This window comes from Cherax quadricarinatus, chromosome 69 (assembly GCF_038502225.1).
Source record: "Cherax quadricarinatus isolate ZL_2023a chromosome 69, ASM3850222v1, whole genome shotgun sequence".
NCBI lineage: Eukaryota > Metazoa > Arthropoda > Malacostraca > Decapoda > Parastacidae > Cherax > Cherax quadricarinatus.
In genome coordinates, this window is record NC_091360.1 from 10,359,929 (window position 1) to 10,379,506 (window position 19,578).

Here is a 19,578-nt window from a genome sequence, read left to right on the forward strand (position 1 = left end):
AGAGTTCAGAGGTTCGAGCCTCTAGCTTCTCACAAACGTGATTATGGATTTTTGTATCCAAAAATTTTGTGTAGGTTAATTACTTTTCTATTTCAATGGCCTTGGGAAGGAAAGAGGTGCAGTTTGCTGTATAGTGATTTTTAAACAAGATTTGTTCAAAGAGATTAAGCCTGACTCAGAGAGTAATGTGTCTGTCTCGTGATAGGTAGACGGAGTATCGAGCAGCCAACACTCCTTGTAGGTAGCAATGATGATGATGATGATGATGATGATGATGATGATGATGATGATGATGATGATGATGATGATGATGATGATGATGATGATGATGATTGAACATTGTTATAGAACAGCTATTGTTTTTTCCTAACCAAACTAGTTTTGGGGGGGAGGGGGAGAATAATTGGCTTTGGATGAGATGTATAAATCTATGTTTTAGTTTTTATTTAAATTATGAAGATTCTAAAGTGTACGGTTTTAAGTGTAGATCATCATGTTAGTCATAGTAAAGCTTTAAAGCCTTAAGGAGTACGAAGCCCCTGGGGAATAGAATGCAGTCATATTTGTTATGAAAAAAGGGAGAGTTGCTCCACTTTCTAGAAACAAGACACGCTCCCTAGAAGGCACCTACGCTCCCTCATCCGCCGTTACCTTGGACTGTATAAGTTATATCGTTTAGGAATAAAGATTATTATTATTATTATACTGATAAGTAATAACACAAAATACTTATAAGAGCACCTTGCGCCGATATCATTGGAAAATTTTGCGTGTGCGCATGTGAAGGCTGGTTACTCAGTAGTAGCATCTTCGGCTCACAGCCCAAGAACCCAGGATCGAACCTGAGTCAATGGGGAGACGTGGTCGATGGTATTCTATTTTACACATATTGTCTCAGCTCATTTAACCGTAAATAGGTACCCAGGTTCTAACCGAGTGTTGTAGGTAGCATCCTGGGCAAAGACATTATCACAGCTTACTACTACTGACATAAGATTCACTATCACCACACATCATTTCACCAGAAATTGGGCAGTGATACATTTCCCAATAATCCAGATGAATCTTGTCATGAAAAGGGTGGGGGGGGAGTCCGGGAGCTCCGGGCCCCTCCTTTCACGATCGTTACTAGGTCACCCTCCTGACCCGTGATTTTATGAATTTTCTGCTTAAAGCTATGTATGGATCCTGCCTAAAATTTTCGGTTTCCCCAAACTTTTCCCAATTTACTTGGATAACCCTGTGGCGGGGAAGAAATATTTCCCCCAACACCCCGTGATTCATCTGTGTTTTTAGCTTCCAACTGTGTCCTCTTTTGTTACTGTGGTCCAATCCTCGGGGAAAATCCTGTTTTGCCAAATTGTCAATTCCTCTCAGCATTTTGTATGTCGTTATCATGCCCCCCTTTTCCCCCTGTCCTCCAGTGTCGTCAGGTTTGATTTCCCAACTCCCCCCCAGGACATACCTTTTAGCCGGGGACTATTTTGTTGAAAACCCTTTTGGGCATTTTCCAGTTTTTTTACGTGCTTTTAGGTGGGGGTTCAAACGGGGCCCCGCAAAACCCCAATATGGGCCCCAACATGGTGAAAGGGCCCCAAAACGTTTCCCCTTTTTGATGTCGGAATGTTTTTCGGAGGTTTGCAAAAGGCGCCCTTTGCGGCAGTTATTTGGTTGATGTGCGCTTTGGGAGATGTGCCGGGTTTTTAACTCACCCCAAGATCTTTTTCTTTTGAGGGGAGGTTTGTGGGTCTCTGCCCCCTTTTTAGACTGTACTCCGCCCCAGGGCCTTTCTTTGCCCTTTCCCAATCTTCAGGACTTTTGCACTCTGGGGATTAAACCCAGGGACCCAATTTGGGCCCCCAGTTCTGCACCCCGTCCAGGACCCCTTTTGTATTTCCCGCCGGGTCTTTTTTTATGTTTTTTTCATCAACTTACGTCATCTGCAAACGGGGACACCCCAGAGTCTATTCCTTCCGTCGCCCTTCAAAATCCCGGGAAACAGCACTGGTCCTAGGACTGATTTTGGGGGCCCCGGGGCTGGTAAAGGTGCCCACTCGGGACACCTCGCCACGTACCATGACCCGCTCCCCCTTTTTCCCACAAGCTTTCCCCTGATCCATTGTGGGCCCCTTCCTGTTATCCCGGGGTTGGTCCCCATTTTTTGTGTGTGTGTGTGTGTGTGTGTGTTTTGGGTGTGTGTGTTTTTAGGTGTGTGTTTTAGGTGTGTGTGTGTATTTCACCATTTGTACTCACCTATTTGTGGTTGGGGGTGAGTACAGCCCCGGGCCCCGCCTTTTCGCTGATTCCAAGGCCCTCTCCCTCCCCCAATGACCCTCAATCCAACCTCCCCCAAAAACATGGGGTTCCCCCCCCACTATTTATTTTCCCAGGTTTTCCCACGGCCTGACTACCCATGACTGAAGAAATACTTCCTAAACCCCTTTGATTCTTTCGGGAGTCTTCAATTTCCCAAATTGTGACCTCGGTTTGGGTGCCCCTTTTCCTCGGGAACACCCCGTTTTTGGGCCCACCTTGTCTTTTCCCTCCCAGTTTTTTATATGTCGGGGCCATGTCTCCGGGCCCTTCCCCTGTCCTCCAGTGTCGTCGGGCCCGTTTTCCCTAAACCCTTCTTCTTTTTGCAGGACAACCCCGAGCCTGGGACTAAGCCCCTTGAAAAACCTTTGACTTTCTCTAATTTTTTGATGTTTGGGATTGGGTGGGGATTCCAAACTGGTGCTGATACCCATTGGGCCTGAGTAGAGGGATAAAGGCCCTTCGAACCCTTACTGAGGTTTTCGGAACCCCATCCGTAGGTTTGCCAGGCGCCCGTATGGGGTGGTTATCTGATTGAGGTTCCTCAGGAATATGTCAGTTATTTTTCCCCCCCAGATTTTTTTTCCTTTGAGTGAGGTTTGGCAGTTTTGGCCATCAAAAATTATATTGTGTCTGCGGTTTTTTTCCCCTTTCCCAAACCTTCATGACTTTGTTTTTGGGCGGGGTTAAAATTAAGGAGCTGGCTGACCGGGTTTAGCCTGTCCATTCTCTTTGTGTCCTCCCTTTTTTTTTCGCCCGGGATTTGATTTTTCCCATTAACCCTCATCATCGGGCAAAAAATGACTTTTTGAGTCTACCCCCTTCCGTTATGTCGTTAAATATACCAAAAAATAGAACAGGTCCTGGGATAATTTGGGGAAACCCCTTGTTTGCCACAGGCGCCCCCACTCTGACACCTTCGTCGCGTTTTTTTCCCCTGTTGTTGCCTCCTGCCATATTCTCGATCCATTGCAGGGGCCTTTCCTGTTTGTGGGGGCCTGACCCTTGTTTTTTGCAGTAACCTTTTGGGGGAACTGTGCCAAGGCCTCTTTGCAGCCCAAAAAAAAATATGGGTCGATCCACCCTCTCTCTTTTTGTTTTTTTTTTTGTCCCCTTTTGTCAAAAAACTTTAGGTTTGGGAAAAGGTTTTTCCTTCCCTGAAACTGTCCCTTTGTCAATTATACACTTTTTTCCCCTTTTCCCCAGGTGCCCCCCTTTTTCCTCCCGATGATTTTCCCCCATGCCCTCTACTATACACGTTAGTGATACAGGTCTGTAGCAAGGGCCTCAAATGTCTGTCCCCCTTTTAAAATTGGGACTACATTTGCCATTTTCCCCCCAGGAGTTCCCCAGTTTAAATGATGTGTTGAAGATCTTTGTTAATGGCCCCAACAATATCTTTTGCCCCCTTTTGGGCCCCATGGAGAGATGTTTGTCTGGCCCCAATCCCTTTTGAGGTTTTCCAAGTTGATAGCAGTTTCTTTCACCTCCTCCCGGTTTTTGAAATTCATCCAGATTTTGGGTGTCCCCCAAAGTTCCCCCTTTTGGAGTCCTATTTTGGTTTTCCATTTAAATCCCTTTAAATCTTGTGTTGAGCTCCTGAAAAACCCTTTCCGGGTCGTTTTTGTGAATTCCCCATCCCCCTTCCTCAGTCTGTTTACCCCCTTTTGACTGTTGTTTTCCCTCCTGATGGGCTGTACAACAGCTTGGGGTCAGTCTTTACTTTTAGCATGTCCTTTCATATTGTTCTGAACCCCCCTTCTTATCGGGCATATTCGTTTCGGGCCCCTTTTCCCTTGATTTCTTTTTTTTCCCCTGAGTTCTCTTCTTCTTTTTCCATTTCTATACACCAAATTTTTTGCCTCCCTACCCCTTTTGGGGTGAACCAAGGACCCATTCTGTTCTTCCCATTATTTCTGTTTTTAAAAAAAACCTTCCTCTGCCCCCCCTTTTGCATTTGTTGCAAAGTCCATCATTTCTTTTTACTCTTTCCCCGTCCCCCCCAATTGAATGTCTTGGGGGAATTTCCCCCATGCCTGAGTATTTCCCCTTTGTAGTTTTTTTTCCCCAGCCTATTCCCAAATTCCTTCCATTTGGGAGCTCAACTATGGGGTCAAAAGGGCCAGAACCACATGATCACTAGCCCCGGGGGCCTTTTCATAAATGATACCCTTTGATGCCCGAACCACTCAGGGAATTAAAGGCCCCCCCCTGCTGGTTTACCCCCTTTTCCTCTCTCTTTTGGTAGTGTTCAAAACATTTTGGGATGCAAGGTTTTTCCAGTCCCCAATCCATCATTTTGGCTCTCCCTTTTTTTCCGGGCCCCCCAAGGGGGGCCCCGGGTTTTTCCCCAGTCAATGTTGTGATTAAAATTTCACCCATAACTATTTAATTTTGTCCCCCATGGGGGCTCTCCCCCAATTTCGGCTAGTGTGGTCATTGCTCTGTTGCTCTATCGTATTTTTTCTTTTGGCCCTTCCCATTTCCCGTGGGGGGTTAAATTACGAATTATCCCCTTTAAAGGTCCTCAGACGGGAATTTTTCCTTCCCAATAGCCCCTTTTTCTCCCCGTGCCATCCATTCCTTCCATTTTCTAAAAACCCCACTGGTTTTTAATGAGGGAACCCCTCCCTCCCCTCTCCCCCCCTTTTGTCTTTCCTGAGGATTTGATACCCGGGAGGAAAAAATTGAATCTGTTATTATTCTGGTGATTTTTTTTTTCGGGGTGAGGCTATTTGCCCGGGATGTCTTTTGATTCTTTTAAAGCCCCCTTCAACTTGTTTGTTATTCCATCTGCATTTGTATTTTAAAACCTTTCCCAACTTTTTCTATGACTGTGGTCGGGGGAGGATTTGGGGTTTGGGGAAGTGAAAAGGGAAGGGAAACCCAGGGGCTGTTGCTGTAGGGGGGAAAATTTGTATGTAGTGGGGGGGTTACAGTGCATGGGTGTTTTGTTTTTGGGAGTGTTTGGTTGCACTGGGGTTGCCCGGGTTGGGAGGCTTTTAGGAAGTTGTGAGGGAGGTTTATTTGACCTTCCTGGGTCTGGGATTTTCCCGGGTCTGTCTTCTCCATCCCCTCTTTTTCCTCCTTTCGCCTTTTGTCCCTTCTCTCCCATTTTCCCGCCTTTTTTTGAAAGGTTCTGTCGGCCAAGATACCCCTTTCCCCGATATCCCTGAGCCCCTTTAATCTTTTTCTCCTGCACGATCCTGGTCCGAGTCGTTTGCCCTGAAGGTTATTTCCCACTCCGGGTTTTTTTTTTTTTTAAATCCCCTATTCCCCAAAAAAAAATTTTTCCAGCTGGGCCCCCCTTCCTATTGCTTTTTTAAAGGATGCTTTCAATTGTTTTTTTTTTTCCCTTTTGTTTTTTTTGTTTCATATGTTTCCCCCAACTTCCTGGACCCCAAATACACAAAGACTGACCCCAAATTTTTTCTCTTCCCCCACTGCATATCCCTGTGACCCCCTCTTTTAAATTTTGGTTTTCTCCCACTGCAGCGTTCCTTTCACGTTTCCCACTCTAAGGGTTTTGGGGGCCTAGTGGCCTGTCATTTTCCTTTTCCGGCCTTTTTGGGGCCTTGTTGTTGCCCGTTGGGGCCCCCACATAAAGTTTTTTAGCTTTTTCCATTTGCACAGTCCCCTCTGATAGAGTTTCCCATGCATTTTGGCCCTTCTTTCCCAAACAGCCCCCTTTATTTGTTTGAGGTGCAGCCCTTTTGTCAACCCCAAAAATGTTTTTTAGTTTTTTAGGCTGTTTAGTTTTTTAAACCTTTTCTAAACTCTGTATCCTAGCTTGCTGCTTGACATGCCCCTCCCACTTCCTGCTTTCCAATCTATCCTCTTTTCCCCCATTCCTGCAAAGTTCTTCTAGTTTTTTTTCCCATTATAATCCCTTTATGAGCTCCCCCCCCAAATTTTCCTTTTGTTTTTCCTCCTCCTGCCCCTTTGGTTTTGTTGCCTCTGGAAAACCTCCATTTTTTTTTATCCTGATTGCCTCGGGAGGGGGAAAACCCCAGTAGTTCTGAAAGTTGGGGTTAGTAGTTTTATGTGGGAGTGGGAGGGGAAGGGGAGGAACTGGGGCAGGGGAGAGGAGGGGGGGGGGTGGGGGGGGTTTTTGGGTGAACGGGGAGGGGGGGCTGGAGGGGGGGGAGGGATTCGGGGAAATGAGATGTCGGTGGTGAGGGGGGGGGTTTTGGGTGAGTCTGATATGTGTTGTGTTTTTTTGTGTGTGTGTGTGTGTGTGGGGGAATTTTGGGAAATGGGGTTTATTATGTACTGAAACGTAGGTGGCTTAGTCAAAGGGGTAAGACCCAGTAATGTGTGTGTGTGTGTGTGTTTTTTGGGGTGTTTTTGTGTTTTATGTGTGTTTTAATTTTTATGTGTGTGTGTGTGTGTGTTTTTGTTTGTGTGTGTGTGTGTGTGTGTGTGTTTTGTGTATGTGTTTTATATATGTGTGTGTGTGTATCACCATTTGTATTTTAATTTATTTGGGTAGCAGGGGTCGAGTCTTAGCCCCCTTCCCCCCTTTTTCCCCTGGGGGGTTACGGGGCCCCCCTCTCCCCCCCGGGCCCCATGAGCTTTATCAAACCTGCCTTAAACGGGTGTATGGTTCCGCCTCCACTACGTCATTTTCGGGCTTTTTCCACTGCCTTTTAAAACCCTCAAAGGGGACTGAAGAAATATTTCCTAATATCTTTTGACTCATTTGTTTTCCTTCAACTTCCAATTGGGGCCCTTTTGGGTTTCTGTGTCCCTCCCTGGAAATCCTTTTCTTTGTCCCCCTTTTGTTTTATTCCAGCAGTATTTTATATGTCGTTCTTTTTCCCCCCTGCCCTTTCCTGCCCAAAAAGTGTGCCGGGCCCGTTTTCCCCCTTAATCTTTTTTTAAAGGAAATTTTCCCCTTTAGCTCTGGAACTACCCTTCCCAAAAAACCTTTGTTTTTTTCTTTTTAGTTTCTGACGGTTTATCAAGTGCGGGGTTTCCCAAAAAGGTGCCGATATTCCAGTATGGGCCTGAATAAACGGTTAACAGGTCTTGAAGATTTCCTTTTCAAGGATCGGAATGTTTTTCTCAGGGTTTTCCAGGCGCCCAATGCTGCAGCATTTTCTGATTGGGGTTTTGGGTTCCGGAGACATGCCCGGGGTTTTCTCACCCCAAAAATTTTTTCCGAGTGAGGTTTTAAATTTTTGGGCCCCCTTTGCATAAATTTTCCCTCTGTGGTCTTCAAAAACCCCTTTTCCCCATCTTCATGATTTTCATTTAAAAATTAAATTCGAGAAGCCATTTGGTTTGGGCCAGGTGTCCAGTCTGCCAGGCCCCTTTTAAGTCCTGCCTGGTCCTCATCCCGATTTAATTTTGGGAACTTTACATCATCTGCAAACAGGGGCACTTTGGGGTCTAACCTTTCCCTCATGTCCCTTCCATATACCAAAAAAAGCACTGGTCCTAGGACCGACCTGGATTTTGCCCCTCACAGGTGCCCACTGTATACATCGTTTTACCATGACCCCGTTGTTGCCTCCCCGTCAGGGATTCCCCTGATCCATTGCAGTGCCCCTTCCTGTTATATGCCCGATGCTCCAGCCTTTTGCACTAATCTCTGTGAGGAACTGGGGTCAAAGGCCTTCTTTCAGTCCAAGAAGATGCAATCAACCCCACCCCTCTCTTGTGGCTTACTTGTTATTTTATCATAAAACCTAAATTTCAGGGGAAAAGGATTTTCCCTGAATCCGTGCTGGTTTGGGATTTTTACTCTTTTTCCGCTCCAGGGGCCCCCCCCCCTGATAATCTTTCCAAACTTTTCATACTATACACATCAAAAGACACAGGTCTTTTAGTTTAAATGCCCCTTTTTTTCTCCCTTTAAAAAAAAACCATTTTTGCCCCTTCCCCTACCTCGGGGAGTTGGGGGGTTTCCGGGGGTTGAAGATTGTGGGGGGACGCAAACATATCTGGGCCCTCTAAGGGCCCACGGGGAGATGGGTTTCCAGTCCCTTGTTTGGGGGTAACGATTCCTTTTTCAAAACCCCTTCACCTCCTCATCTGTATGTGTACGTCCAAAACTTTTTGGTGATTCCTTTTTGGGTCCCCATCTGATCTGTCCCCCCCGAGTCCTTCCCCGTCTTTACTGTAAAACTTCCTTAAAAACCTTGAGCTCCTCACAATTTTGATCGTTTGAGTTCTCCACCCTCTTCCCAGCCTTATCACCTGGTCCTGACTGTTGTCTTTCCCAAGTGGCTATACAAAACAGTTTCGGGTCAGACTTTACTTTGGGGTGCTATGTCATTTTTAACCCGGGCGCTGGGCCTCGCCCCACCCGCATACCCGTTTCGGGCCTTTCTACTAATCTCCTTGTTTTTCCCGGGTCCCCAAAGCCTCCTGTACCTTTCCATTCCCCTGTTGCACTTAAACCCTCCCACACCTTTCTGGGAAAAAAGACCTGTTTTGGCCCTTCCCCCGTTATTTCTGTTTTGGGGAAAAAAACCTTTCTGCCTCCTTTCACTTTTGTTCCATATTCCATTTATCTCGTTTACTTTATTTCCTACCATTTCCTCTGTCCCACTGAAAACCCCCTGCAGGGTTTTCAAACCTTTTAGTCCCCTGTTTTATAGTTTTGGGTCCCTTCCCGTTCCGTTTCCCTTTCCCTTGTAACTCTACTATATAGCCCAAAAATCAGAAAAACAAGGGTCGCGAGCCCAAGGGCCCTCGTAAGTGATGTCCCCAATGTCTGAAAATGCTCCAGGGGGAAACAAGATCCAGTCTTGCTGGCTCATTTTCCCCTTTTCCCCTCTCTCTGGTTTTGTCCCCCGACATGTTGATGCTGAGGTTTTCAAGACCACATCCATCATCTTGGTTTCCATGTTTTGGGACCCCCAAGTGGCCCCCAGGTTTTCCCAGTCACTCCCCGTGGTTTAAATTGCCCAACCCGTAACTTTGCTCTGCCCGAGTGAGCCCCCTTCTGCCCCCTCAGCCAGTGTGTCCAACCATCACCCTGTTTTCTGTACCCCCTTGGGTCCTGCAGTTTTGGGGTGGGTTAACATCACCCAATGACTACTTTATGTTCTCCGGGCTGAATTGTACCTCAAGTGTCTCTTTTTTCCAATCATGTCCATGCCCCCCCCATTTCCCCAAATCCCTATCGGTGTTTTTTGAGCAGTGCAACCCCCCTCCATCTCCTCCTCTACCCTTCTATCTTTTCCCCAGGATCTGATATCCCGTGGGAAGATTGTGTCTGCTATTGTTCGCTTAAGGGTTTTTTTCTGGGGATCAAATGATGTCTGGGGGTTTTTCACTGATTCTTTCGTTCCACTCCCCATGTTTATTCAAATTTTTCCATCCGGTTTTTGTACCAAACTTTCTTTTTTTTTTTACTTTTTTGCAAGAATATTGGGGTTGGGGAGGAGAGCCTTTTAAATGCAAAGGGGGCCTTTTGTAGGTGGGGGGGGTGGGTGATGGGGGGGGTGGGGAAAGCCCATAAGGGACAGCTTTTTGGGGGGGAGGTTTGGAATTTGGGGGGTGGGAAAAGGGGAAAGGAGGTTTGTATAGGTTTTCCAGTTTCGCGGGGGAAAGTCGGGTTGGGGGCCCTTTGGGGGGATTTTTGTGTGTTTGCCCTTCCTCCCGTGTCTGGGGCCTTTCTCTTTCTCATTGCCTTCCGTTCCCCTTTCATCTCTGTACCCCCTTTTAGGGAACCTTTCTTCTTGTGTTCTGTCGCAGTCGAGGTATACTCTTGGAAAATTTTTGTTTTTCCCAGTCTTGCTTTCTTAGAACCCGGGCTGAAATTTATTCTTCCCTTTTAAAGTTATTTTTACAGGCCGTTCCTTTCCCCCGCAAACCCCCCAATTTTCTGAAAATTTGTCACCTGGGCTAAACCCAACCATTGTTTTTTATGATGCCCTTCAATCATTTTTTTCTCCCTGCTTTAAATTTTTTCAAAGGCCCCTTTGGGTTTGGAGCCCGTAACAAAAACTGACCCCGGGCCCTTTCCCCCTCCCAATGAGTCTCCCATCTGCTTCCCCTGAGGCATTTTATTTCCTTCCATTGGGAAAGTTCCCTTTCTTTCTTCCGCCAAACTGAAACTTCTATTCTCAGGGAAATGTTTTTATGACCAGCCGTCCCCCGGCCCCCAGTTTTGTTAGAATCTCTGCAATAGCATACCTCTATTGGCCCTTTGACCCTTATTTTATCTTAGTGTGCTCCTCGTCTTTTCCCGGCCCCCCCGTTTGATAGGGCCCTTCCCCGTAAGGCGTCTCCGTTTTGCTTTTCGGGCCCCCTTTTCCGCCTTTGACATTGAATTTTTGATGTCACATCTGAATTTAAATTTTTCTCTTCTGTTTCAGGCTTTGCTTTCTTCGAAATTTTATCCTAGCTTTTCCAACAAACCTGTACTTCCCCCTTCCTGCATTCTTCCCGCTTTTCCGCCCCCATTTTCTAACCGTTTACTATCTTTTTTCCCCCCTCTTCCCCCCCCTTTTGGGGCCTAACCCCTTGGGCTTTCCTCCCCGGGTTGGTCTACCAGATCTCTGGTTTTCCGGGCCCTAGGGCCCCCTCCCTTTTTTTTTTTTTTTTTTTTTTCCACAGACAGAAGGGGTAGGGGGAGGGAGAGGGGGAGAGGGGAGAGAGGAAATAAAAGAGGGGGAGAGGGGGAGAGAAAGGGAAAAAAGAGGGAAGAGGAGGGGGGGGGGAAAGGACCCGGGGAGAGAAATGTGAGGGGGAGAGAAAAGGGGAGAGAGGGAGAAAAAGAGGGAGAGAGAGAGAGGGGGAAAGGAGGGGGAGGAAAAAAGGGGTTTAGAGAGAGAAATGCGAGGGAGGGGGGAGAAATATAAAAAAGGGAGATGAGAGAGGTTTTTAGAGAGAGAAGAGGGGGAGGGATAGGGGGTTATGGGGGGGGGAGAGAGAGAGAGAGAGAGAGGGGAAAGGGGGGCAAAAAGGGAAGGGAGAGAGATAGGGGGGAGGAGGGGGGGAAGGAAAAGGGGGAGGGAAATCTGTGGGGAGGGAAGGTGTGGGGGGGGGGCGGGTCAAAACCCCCCGGATCAGGGTGTGTGGGAAAGAGGGAAGGGATCACCAGGGTTTTGGTTTCCCGGGTCGAATCAGCCCTGGCCCTGGGGAGTGGGCTTTTTCACACCCGGAAGGGCCCAGAAATACATTTCACCCCGTGTATCCGAAAACTAAAAGATAAATTTAACACAGAGTAATTCTAATAAAATTTTAATACTTAACAAAAGAAGTCTTTCTTTTACCCAAAATTTTTACTAAATTTTTTACATGTGGGAAATTTACTTGCTTTGGGGTTTGTTCTTTCTTGTGTCCTAAAACATTTCTCGAAACTGTTTTCAGGGGTGGGAGTCCCATTAGCCCCAACTAATCCTCCTGCCTATTCCTTGCCCCTACAAATTTTATCTTCCTACTACTACAGGTGTTGTGTATAGATAATCGCTCTGAGTAGGGTTTGTGATAGCCAGCTACCAGTGTGTGTGTGTGTGTGTGTGTGTGTGTGTGTGTTTTGTCCTGTTTGATTATTCACTAACGCATAAACCCTGACACGTCTTTGTCATACCATGACTCGTTCATTTGTGCCAGGGCAGGTTGCGTGCAACAGGTGGGTAGAAGACCCTGACGGTATGATGACGTTCTCAGAACATGGGCGGCATATGACGTTCTCAGAACATGTGGAGAGGTAGGGATGATGTTCTAAGAACAAGTGGAGGCACGATGGTGTTCTAAGAACAGTAGGAGGCACGATGGTGTTCTAAGAACAAGTAGGAGGCACGATGGTTTTCCCTAAGAACAAGTAGGAGGAAAGATGGTGTTCTAAGAACAAGTGGGAGGCACTGATGGTGTTCTAAGAACAAGTAGGAGGCACGATGGTGTTTTAAGAACAAGTGGGAGGCACGATGGTGTTCTAAGAACAAGTGGAGGCACGATGGTGTTTAAAAACACCTTAGCTCTCCCATGCTGAGTCAGTAGTCTTATTGTTGGTGTGTAACCGTTAAAGGGTGATGCAAGTTTAACAGTAATGGATGTTTAATAACGGTGATGCATGTATTACAGTGATGTATATTTAACGGGTATGTATGTTTAACAGAGGGTGCATGTTGAACAGTGATTTGCGTTTAAGAGTGTACTGCTTAGACAGGTACAGGAACAATATACCTGGATAGACACAAATGAAGTATAATGATCCTTTGTGAATTGATAAAACCCACACAGTGGATTTTTCAAGTCACAAAAAGGCCTACGTGAGCAGAAAGGTACGGCTACTTTCGGATCACATATATTACAGAAATTAAAGGAAATAAGTAAACCAGAAAGTTTTGGATTTTTAGACTCTTGAGGGAACTCCACTATCAACTTTTCCAATATTTTGCTAGTGAAAAGATTTTTCGCATTTACGTGTTATTTTTAATTTACTGACCTTTTTATTGATGGTTGACCTTCCACTTTTTAGTGATATTAAAAGCTTTATTTATGTTGGAAGTTTGACCTAAGTTAACCTGTTTGTGAGTTTTGTCATGATATTGATCGTGTTTGGTAGCGTGTCTTGTCTTGGCAGGGATTAGGTTTTCTTCGAGTGCTTTGTCTTGGTACTGAGAACGTGTTCTTAGATTCCTTTGACGCTTCTGTAGTGATGATTATTGCTCAATGTGCATATGTTTTGTTTCTTTCTAACTACTGCCTTCTCTCCTCTCTCTCTCTCTCTCTCTCTCTCTCTCTCTCTACCTTGGTCTCTCTACATCGCTCTCTCTGCTCCTCTCTACCTTGGTCTCTACCTTCTCTCTCCTTCTCTCTCTCTCTCCTCTTCTCTCTCTCTCTTCTTCTTCTTCTCTCTTCTCTCCTCTCCCCCTCTCTCCCCAGCAGGTCTCCCTCCAGCACCTTGAAGAGGCCCAAGTCACCTGGAAATATCAAGTCGCAAGGTTCATTAGGGCATCCCATGGTGTGCCACTATAGTAGTAGAGAGAGAGAGAGAGAGAGAGAGAGAGAGAGAGAGAGAGAGAGAGAGAAAGGAGGAGAGAAAGAGAGAGAAAGAGAGAGAGAGAGAGAAAGAGAGAGAGAGAAAAGAGAGAGAAACCATACGGGAAAAATAAAATGAAAATAATCACGTATGCAATTTTATTTACTCTGACAAACCAGCACTTTGTATTACTTTATATATAGTTTATCAGTTAAAAATTAAAGAGGGGAGATGTTAGATAGGGAGGTGAGTATTGGAAAGAACGAGAAAATATTTCAATCTTATTTAATTTTGATAACAGAGGCTCTGATATCTAGCCATGGACAGGAGGTATAACGTCTTGAGGACAAGGAAAAGCAGTAGTGAATATGGGTAAATGGCATAAGGAAAAGAGTGGAACGAAAGGAGGAAATAAGTTTTAACACGGGAGATTAATACTGAGATGGTCAAAGTGGATGGGAATGTACTTTGAAGTGATTGCTATTTTTCTATTGAACAGAAAGTAGGCATGGTACTTATGATACCTGAAATATACCTGGAGGGTATTTCTGGAGTCAACGCCCCAGAGGGCCAGTCCATGCCCAGGCCTCACTGGACTGTCAGAGAGTATGCATACCCTGTATATATGAAAGGAAGAGAAAATTAGAACTTGGCTTGTAAAAATATGCATGAACCCTAACCATTGTTACCTAAACTTGCAAAATCCACGGTAAAAATATATTCGAGAATACGTATATCAGGAAAATTTTGAAAACGTATGGTAGATTTATTTATTGAAAGAATTAGGCAAAAGACAAACAGGATGGCAGAGGAACAATGACGATTTAGGAAGGATAGAAATGTGTATACCAAATGCTTACAGTGAAGAATGTAAGTTGATAATACGTCTAAGGAACAGTTTGTTGATTATTTATTTAGAAAAGGCATATGAAGGGTGAATAATGTAGCAATGTGGCAGATGTTTCAAATGTTTAGAATAATAGTACGGTGCTAAAGATTATGGTATTTAGGAGAGAATGGGACCGTTTGTCACTTAATAGTTGGTCTTCAATAGGAATGAGTGATGTCATAATTTCTTATTAAAACAGTGTACGATAGGGATGTTAAAAAAAATAGTGTTCAGTAGAGTGGGACTGAAAGAAAATGAATCTTCTAAGAAGTCTGAGTTGTACATAATTGCTCTTTAGGCATCAAGAGAGGCTGGAAAAGAATATGACGACTAAGCAGTTGCATAAATCCAGGGTGGCAAGTGTAGAGTAAATTGTCCCAGGTGAGCTTGAGGGCTTGTGAGGAAGAATTAAGGTTATGGCTTCAGCATCCAGCAAGTGTGTAGAATGTTTTAGCGGGAGGCGAGTGTAGACGAGTGGTTTTAGGGATTTGACGTGGTTATGAAGTATGAACAAGGTAACATATATGAAGACATTTAAGAGAAACTGGTTTGGAGATGGGAAATACATTACCTGCACTCTGAAGAAAAGGTGGGAATATTACATTGGAGGGCCATTTGATTTGTGATATCTGTGCACTTCTGGTAAGTCAGCTACTGAATGAATGATGGTGACTGTTTCCTTATTCCTGGTCTACCTTACTTCGAAGACGGCCAATGTGTAATAAAATAATTATATAATAATAATATATATATATATATATATATATATATATATATATATATATATATATATATATATATATATATATATATATATATATATAGAAAGCAAATATACAAACACTAATCTCAGGTCGAAGGAGACTTCTGAATTCTATACATTGTAAAAATCCTTCATTGACTGATGATGATGAGGGTTGAGATACAAGTTTTAAAGCCATCTTCCTGAATGCTGGCTGCTTGGACCAAACTTCTAGCGCTAGCCGGGAGCCAAAGTATTGGACCACTGTAGTATGAGTGAGCAGAGCATTGAACCTTGTAGGCCTGAGCCTCATTCTACCTGAGATTAGTGTTCGTGAATATATATATAAGATATCATACATTGTATAATATATATAGTAGCATATATTATTCATATATATATATATATTATTATACTATAAAAAACTGTAAAAATAAAAAGGGGTTTTCCAGGCCCCTGCCAAAATAAAGGAAGTTGTCCCTTTGACCATGTGAGTAGTCACAAAGGATTGGAATTTCATTCTTTCACAGTGGTTTTATTTAATATATAATATATATATATATATATATATATATATATATATATATATATATATATATATATATATATATATATATATATATATAGGCTGAATAGGTAAACTGGTCAATTAGCAAGAACTCATTTAAAATTAAGTCCTTTCTAAAATTTTCTCTTATATACATTGAAAGATATTTATATTTTAGTAAACAAACACAATGATATAATATTTTTAGTTATGTCAGAATGTTTTTGGGGAAATTTTTATATACACAAATTTTTGCTTGCCCTATTTGGTAATAAGTGCATTGCTATCAAAATTGTAAGTTTACTTAATCGCATATATATATATATATATATATATATATATATATATATATATATATATATATATATATATATATATATATATATATATTTCATGTCTTAGTCTTACATATTTTTCGTAAATTAAGTTAAAGCTCATCACATGCTAGGTCATTAAGGAGCAAGTCACTTGTTTACTGCCAATCAAATTTCTTTATCAATAATATAACAATTAAAGTAACTGTTAGTGCTTAAAATTCCTGAAAAGAGTATACCTCTTGGTGCATGTACACTTATAGTGTTATTACTATTAAAACGATTTATTTTTGGCTCTTTGAATTTTATTGTTTTCATTAACATTATTTTCATTATTTTAATTTTTTATTTTTATTATTAAAGTTTAGTCCAAGTTACAATAGTGGATCACCATCCACTATAATCTCACAGGTTCTTAGGAACAAAAATATAACTGGACAGTGGTTTCATGACAGGTCTCCGATGGGCGTGGGCGGTCAGCGAGAGATTCTTACTGTAGAGCCGCCCACGCTGTTGCTGAAGCAGACTCACGCCCGCGCGCCCACTCTGGCTACTCTTGGTGAGGCGCACGGCACTCTTTAATAGTTAGGTTTATTTATTATTTACTACCATAACTGTCTCTTGTTAGACGATGGCATGTTTTGTGTGTGTGTGTGTGTGTGTGTTTGTGTGTGTGTGTGTGTGTGTGTGTGTGTGTGTGTGATGTGGTGGATATCTATTTTTATCACCTATTTGTGGTTTGCATGGTCGAGTCACAACTCTGGCGTGTTTCATCTAGCCATCACCAGTGTCAATCTCTAGGCTCGTTGGTTCTGTCGACCTATCCTGAGGCTCTGTATATATCTTCCTCAACTACTTCTGCTGTCAGGCCATTCCACTGCCTGAAGCCGTATTTCCTAACATTCCTCTTACTATTTGTGTCTAACTTCCAGTTATGCCTCCGTACCTGTTTTCCAGACTGTATTCCAACTTTTATAGGTGCTGTGTCAATTGCTTTTTTGCAGCCTAGTAAGATACAGTACACCCTCCAACTAGCTAATTTTGTTTCAGCTATGCAGAGTTATCCACTTTCTCTCATCCTGTTAAAGATCCTGCAAATGGGTTGTTTCTGTGCTTTCTCGCAATACTCAAGGATATTGTGTTAGGTACCATTGCTTTTATTGTGTTTAATTTCGTTAAGAGCCCGCTTAGTCTCTCTTATCATTATGACTTATTGCAGTCTTTGTTGCTTATTTTTTCCTCTCATCCTCCGTCATCTCACTTGATTCCTCGGAAAAAAAATCTCTGAATATCTTGTTTAGCTCATGCATTTCCTGTTACCATGTTATATCAGTTCATTGTTTCAATCACGAATTTGTTAACTTTTTATCTCATACGTATTTTAGCTAGAAAATGAGATGTCAGAAACTCTTCAAACCGTTCTAAATGATCGGAATATGCACTAAAATAAAATTTTACCATACTTTTTCTGAACTTTTAATGATCTACGTACAGAAGTTTATGTTGCGTCAGTTTTGTTTTGAAAAATAAATCACAAAAGAATATAATGTGATCCTTACTGACACTGTTTCGTCCATACAGTGGCATTATGTCAAAACAGATCTGTTTGTGACTTGGAAGTTCTAGTGTCGAAACGTTGTCAATAAAGGATCACATACTGTTTTGTGTTAATTTTTCCATCGTGTCTGTATTTTATACATGTTTATTTCCAACTTCTGTTTTGTTTGTTGGCTTCGTCGTTATCGAGTTGTTTTCACTTCTTCCTGTTCTTGCAAATTCATCCCAGCTCTTTCCTGGGTTTCTGTTGTGATGTGTTCCATGTTGTACGTGGCCTCTTACTCTAGCATTTACCTAATTACACGTTTTTGTTCATCTGAGGATCTTTCTTCAGTATCGTTTTCCTTTCTACTTCCTTTAACCTCTGTTTTGCTGTCGTTCTTTATTGCGTCTCTTCATCTATATCTAAATAACGTATAGCTGGTACATCACAGTGGTGTTAATAGTTTAGAGGTTCCTTATATTCGATATTAAGTCTACTTCTTAGCCCCTTTAGAGAAAAGGCAAATCCAGCCTAGTTGGATCGTCATCTCTTCACAACCTTGCTATATAAAATAAAGGCTCTAAAATTCTTTAGTACTGCGTCTACTGGTTTAGTATCAGTGCTTTCTAGACTGTCAGTAGGGCCTAGAATTTCTACATGGAAGGGGCATGGGGTGGTAGTCTGTTAGAAAAATGCTAGTGAATTTACCTTGAAGCTGCGTTATTTTTGTTTATTTTGGGTGACACTGACTGGGACTAATGGAAATTATGGGGCTGATGTTCCCATTTGTCCATCCTTGGTCCCAATGCTCTGTTAGTTTGTGATTTGAGGATCACACAACTCAGAATATTACTGTCAATTTCTCCATAATTAAATTCTTCAGTGATCAGTAGTTATGGCGTCGTTCGTCTCGTTCTAATTACTTTTGTTTTGCTTCCATCAAGATTGTATTACTATTCTCGTTCTTAAACACGTCATGTATTCACAGGAAGAGTGTATACTACTATGTTATTTACTTTTTTCCCGTTTCCATTGTCCCTGCTGTGTAGTAATTGAAGTCCTCGTTGCTAAGGTTAGTCATCGCTTCAAATGTCCTTCATGATTAATAAGTAGAGCAATCAGTCCCTGACAACATTCCTCTGCCCCTCATGTTCATTCCCTCCTCTCTCTCCTCCTCCTCCTCTCCCTCTTTCTCTCTCTGTCACGTATGTGATATCTCAAGGAATGCGTATGTTATTATCCAAGCGAGTTTCGTCTCCTCTTTCGCAGTTTTCACAGGTTTACTAGTATTCACAGATTTTGTTTGCAGTGCTAGCTGTTAGTATATTAAACTGTTATTCCTTTGCTTATTTCTTTCTGTGTATCTGAGCCCTGCTTAGTGTGAAAGGCTGATGAGGATGGGGGCTAATCTTTCTTTAGTGGGGAGGTATCTTGGGATTTGAAAATATGGGTAGGTGGGTTAATGGGAAGAAGGGAGGTGCTCCATAAGGAACAAAAAGCAGGACTGACTGCAATAGGTATAATCTGGAGAGGCTGCTGATAGTGGGAACAGTAAATTAGTAAATATATCTATTGACAGAAATGATGTAAGATAGAGGGATAAGAGTGGAATGGTTGGAAGGATGCTGTAAAGAAAATAGAGGTTAATTTTCTCTATATCCAATCTGGCTTCTTCATTTATACAACTCTGGTTCATGGATTGCTTTGTTGCCACTTCTCTTGGTTAATCTGGTGCTTCTACACTGATGCCATTTGTTTATTTCGAGTTATTCCTCAGTCTCAGTCTGCTATGTATCATTCCTCCCTTCAGTCTCTCTTGATCCAGAAACACTTACATGTGAGGTTATCAATCTGCTTAATGCAGTTTACGTACGATGCACTTTGCTCCTTGCATTTCTCTGTCCTCTTTAAATCTACTATTTATTTTACCTTCTTGCTCATTCCACGGTTATCACTTGCACCTTACCTACTGTCCTTCTTTTCTTCGTCTGTCCTCTTCGATCTTCCTAAAGTTATTGTTTTTCTCTTTTCTTCTCTTAGTTGCATTGTCCATATTTCTTTATTTTACAAACTAATCTTCATTTTTATCCATTATCACTGCCATATATTTTCTCCTTCTATAATAAACAAACATTTACTTCCTTCCACTTCACTCTTAAATTCCCATCCTCCCTTTGCCTCCTCATTCCTCTGTTTCTATCTTGTTTTATCTAACACCTCTCAATCTTATCTACCTCTTTCAACCCTTTTTTTCTCCCACATTCTTTATTCAAATTTAACCAAAAAAT

At 42.8% G+C, this 19,578-nt stretch overlaps 1 protein-coding gene across 1 annotated transcript in view; it reads left to right on the top strand.

Annotated features, from left to right (window-relative positions):
* The window catches only part of LOC128701914 (carboxylesterase 4A), a 307,498-nt gene extending 291,166 nt beyond the window's left edge, over positions 1 to 16,332 (top strand). The window contains exons 12-14 of the mRNA XM_070099784.1: positions 13,165 to 13,240; positions 13,758 to 13,864; positions 16,206 to 16,332. Coding sequence (XP_069955885.1) covers positions 13,165 to 13,240; positions 13,758 to 13,864; positions 16,206 to 16,332 — 310 coding nt within the window. The remainder of the gene's footprint in view (positions 1 to 13,164; positions 13,241 to 13,757; positions 13,865 to 16,205) is intronic.
* The last annotated feature ends 3,246 nt before the right edge of the window (positions 16,333 to 19,578 follow it).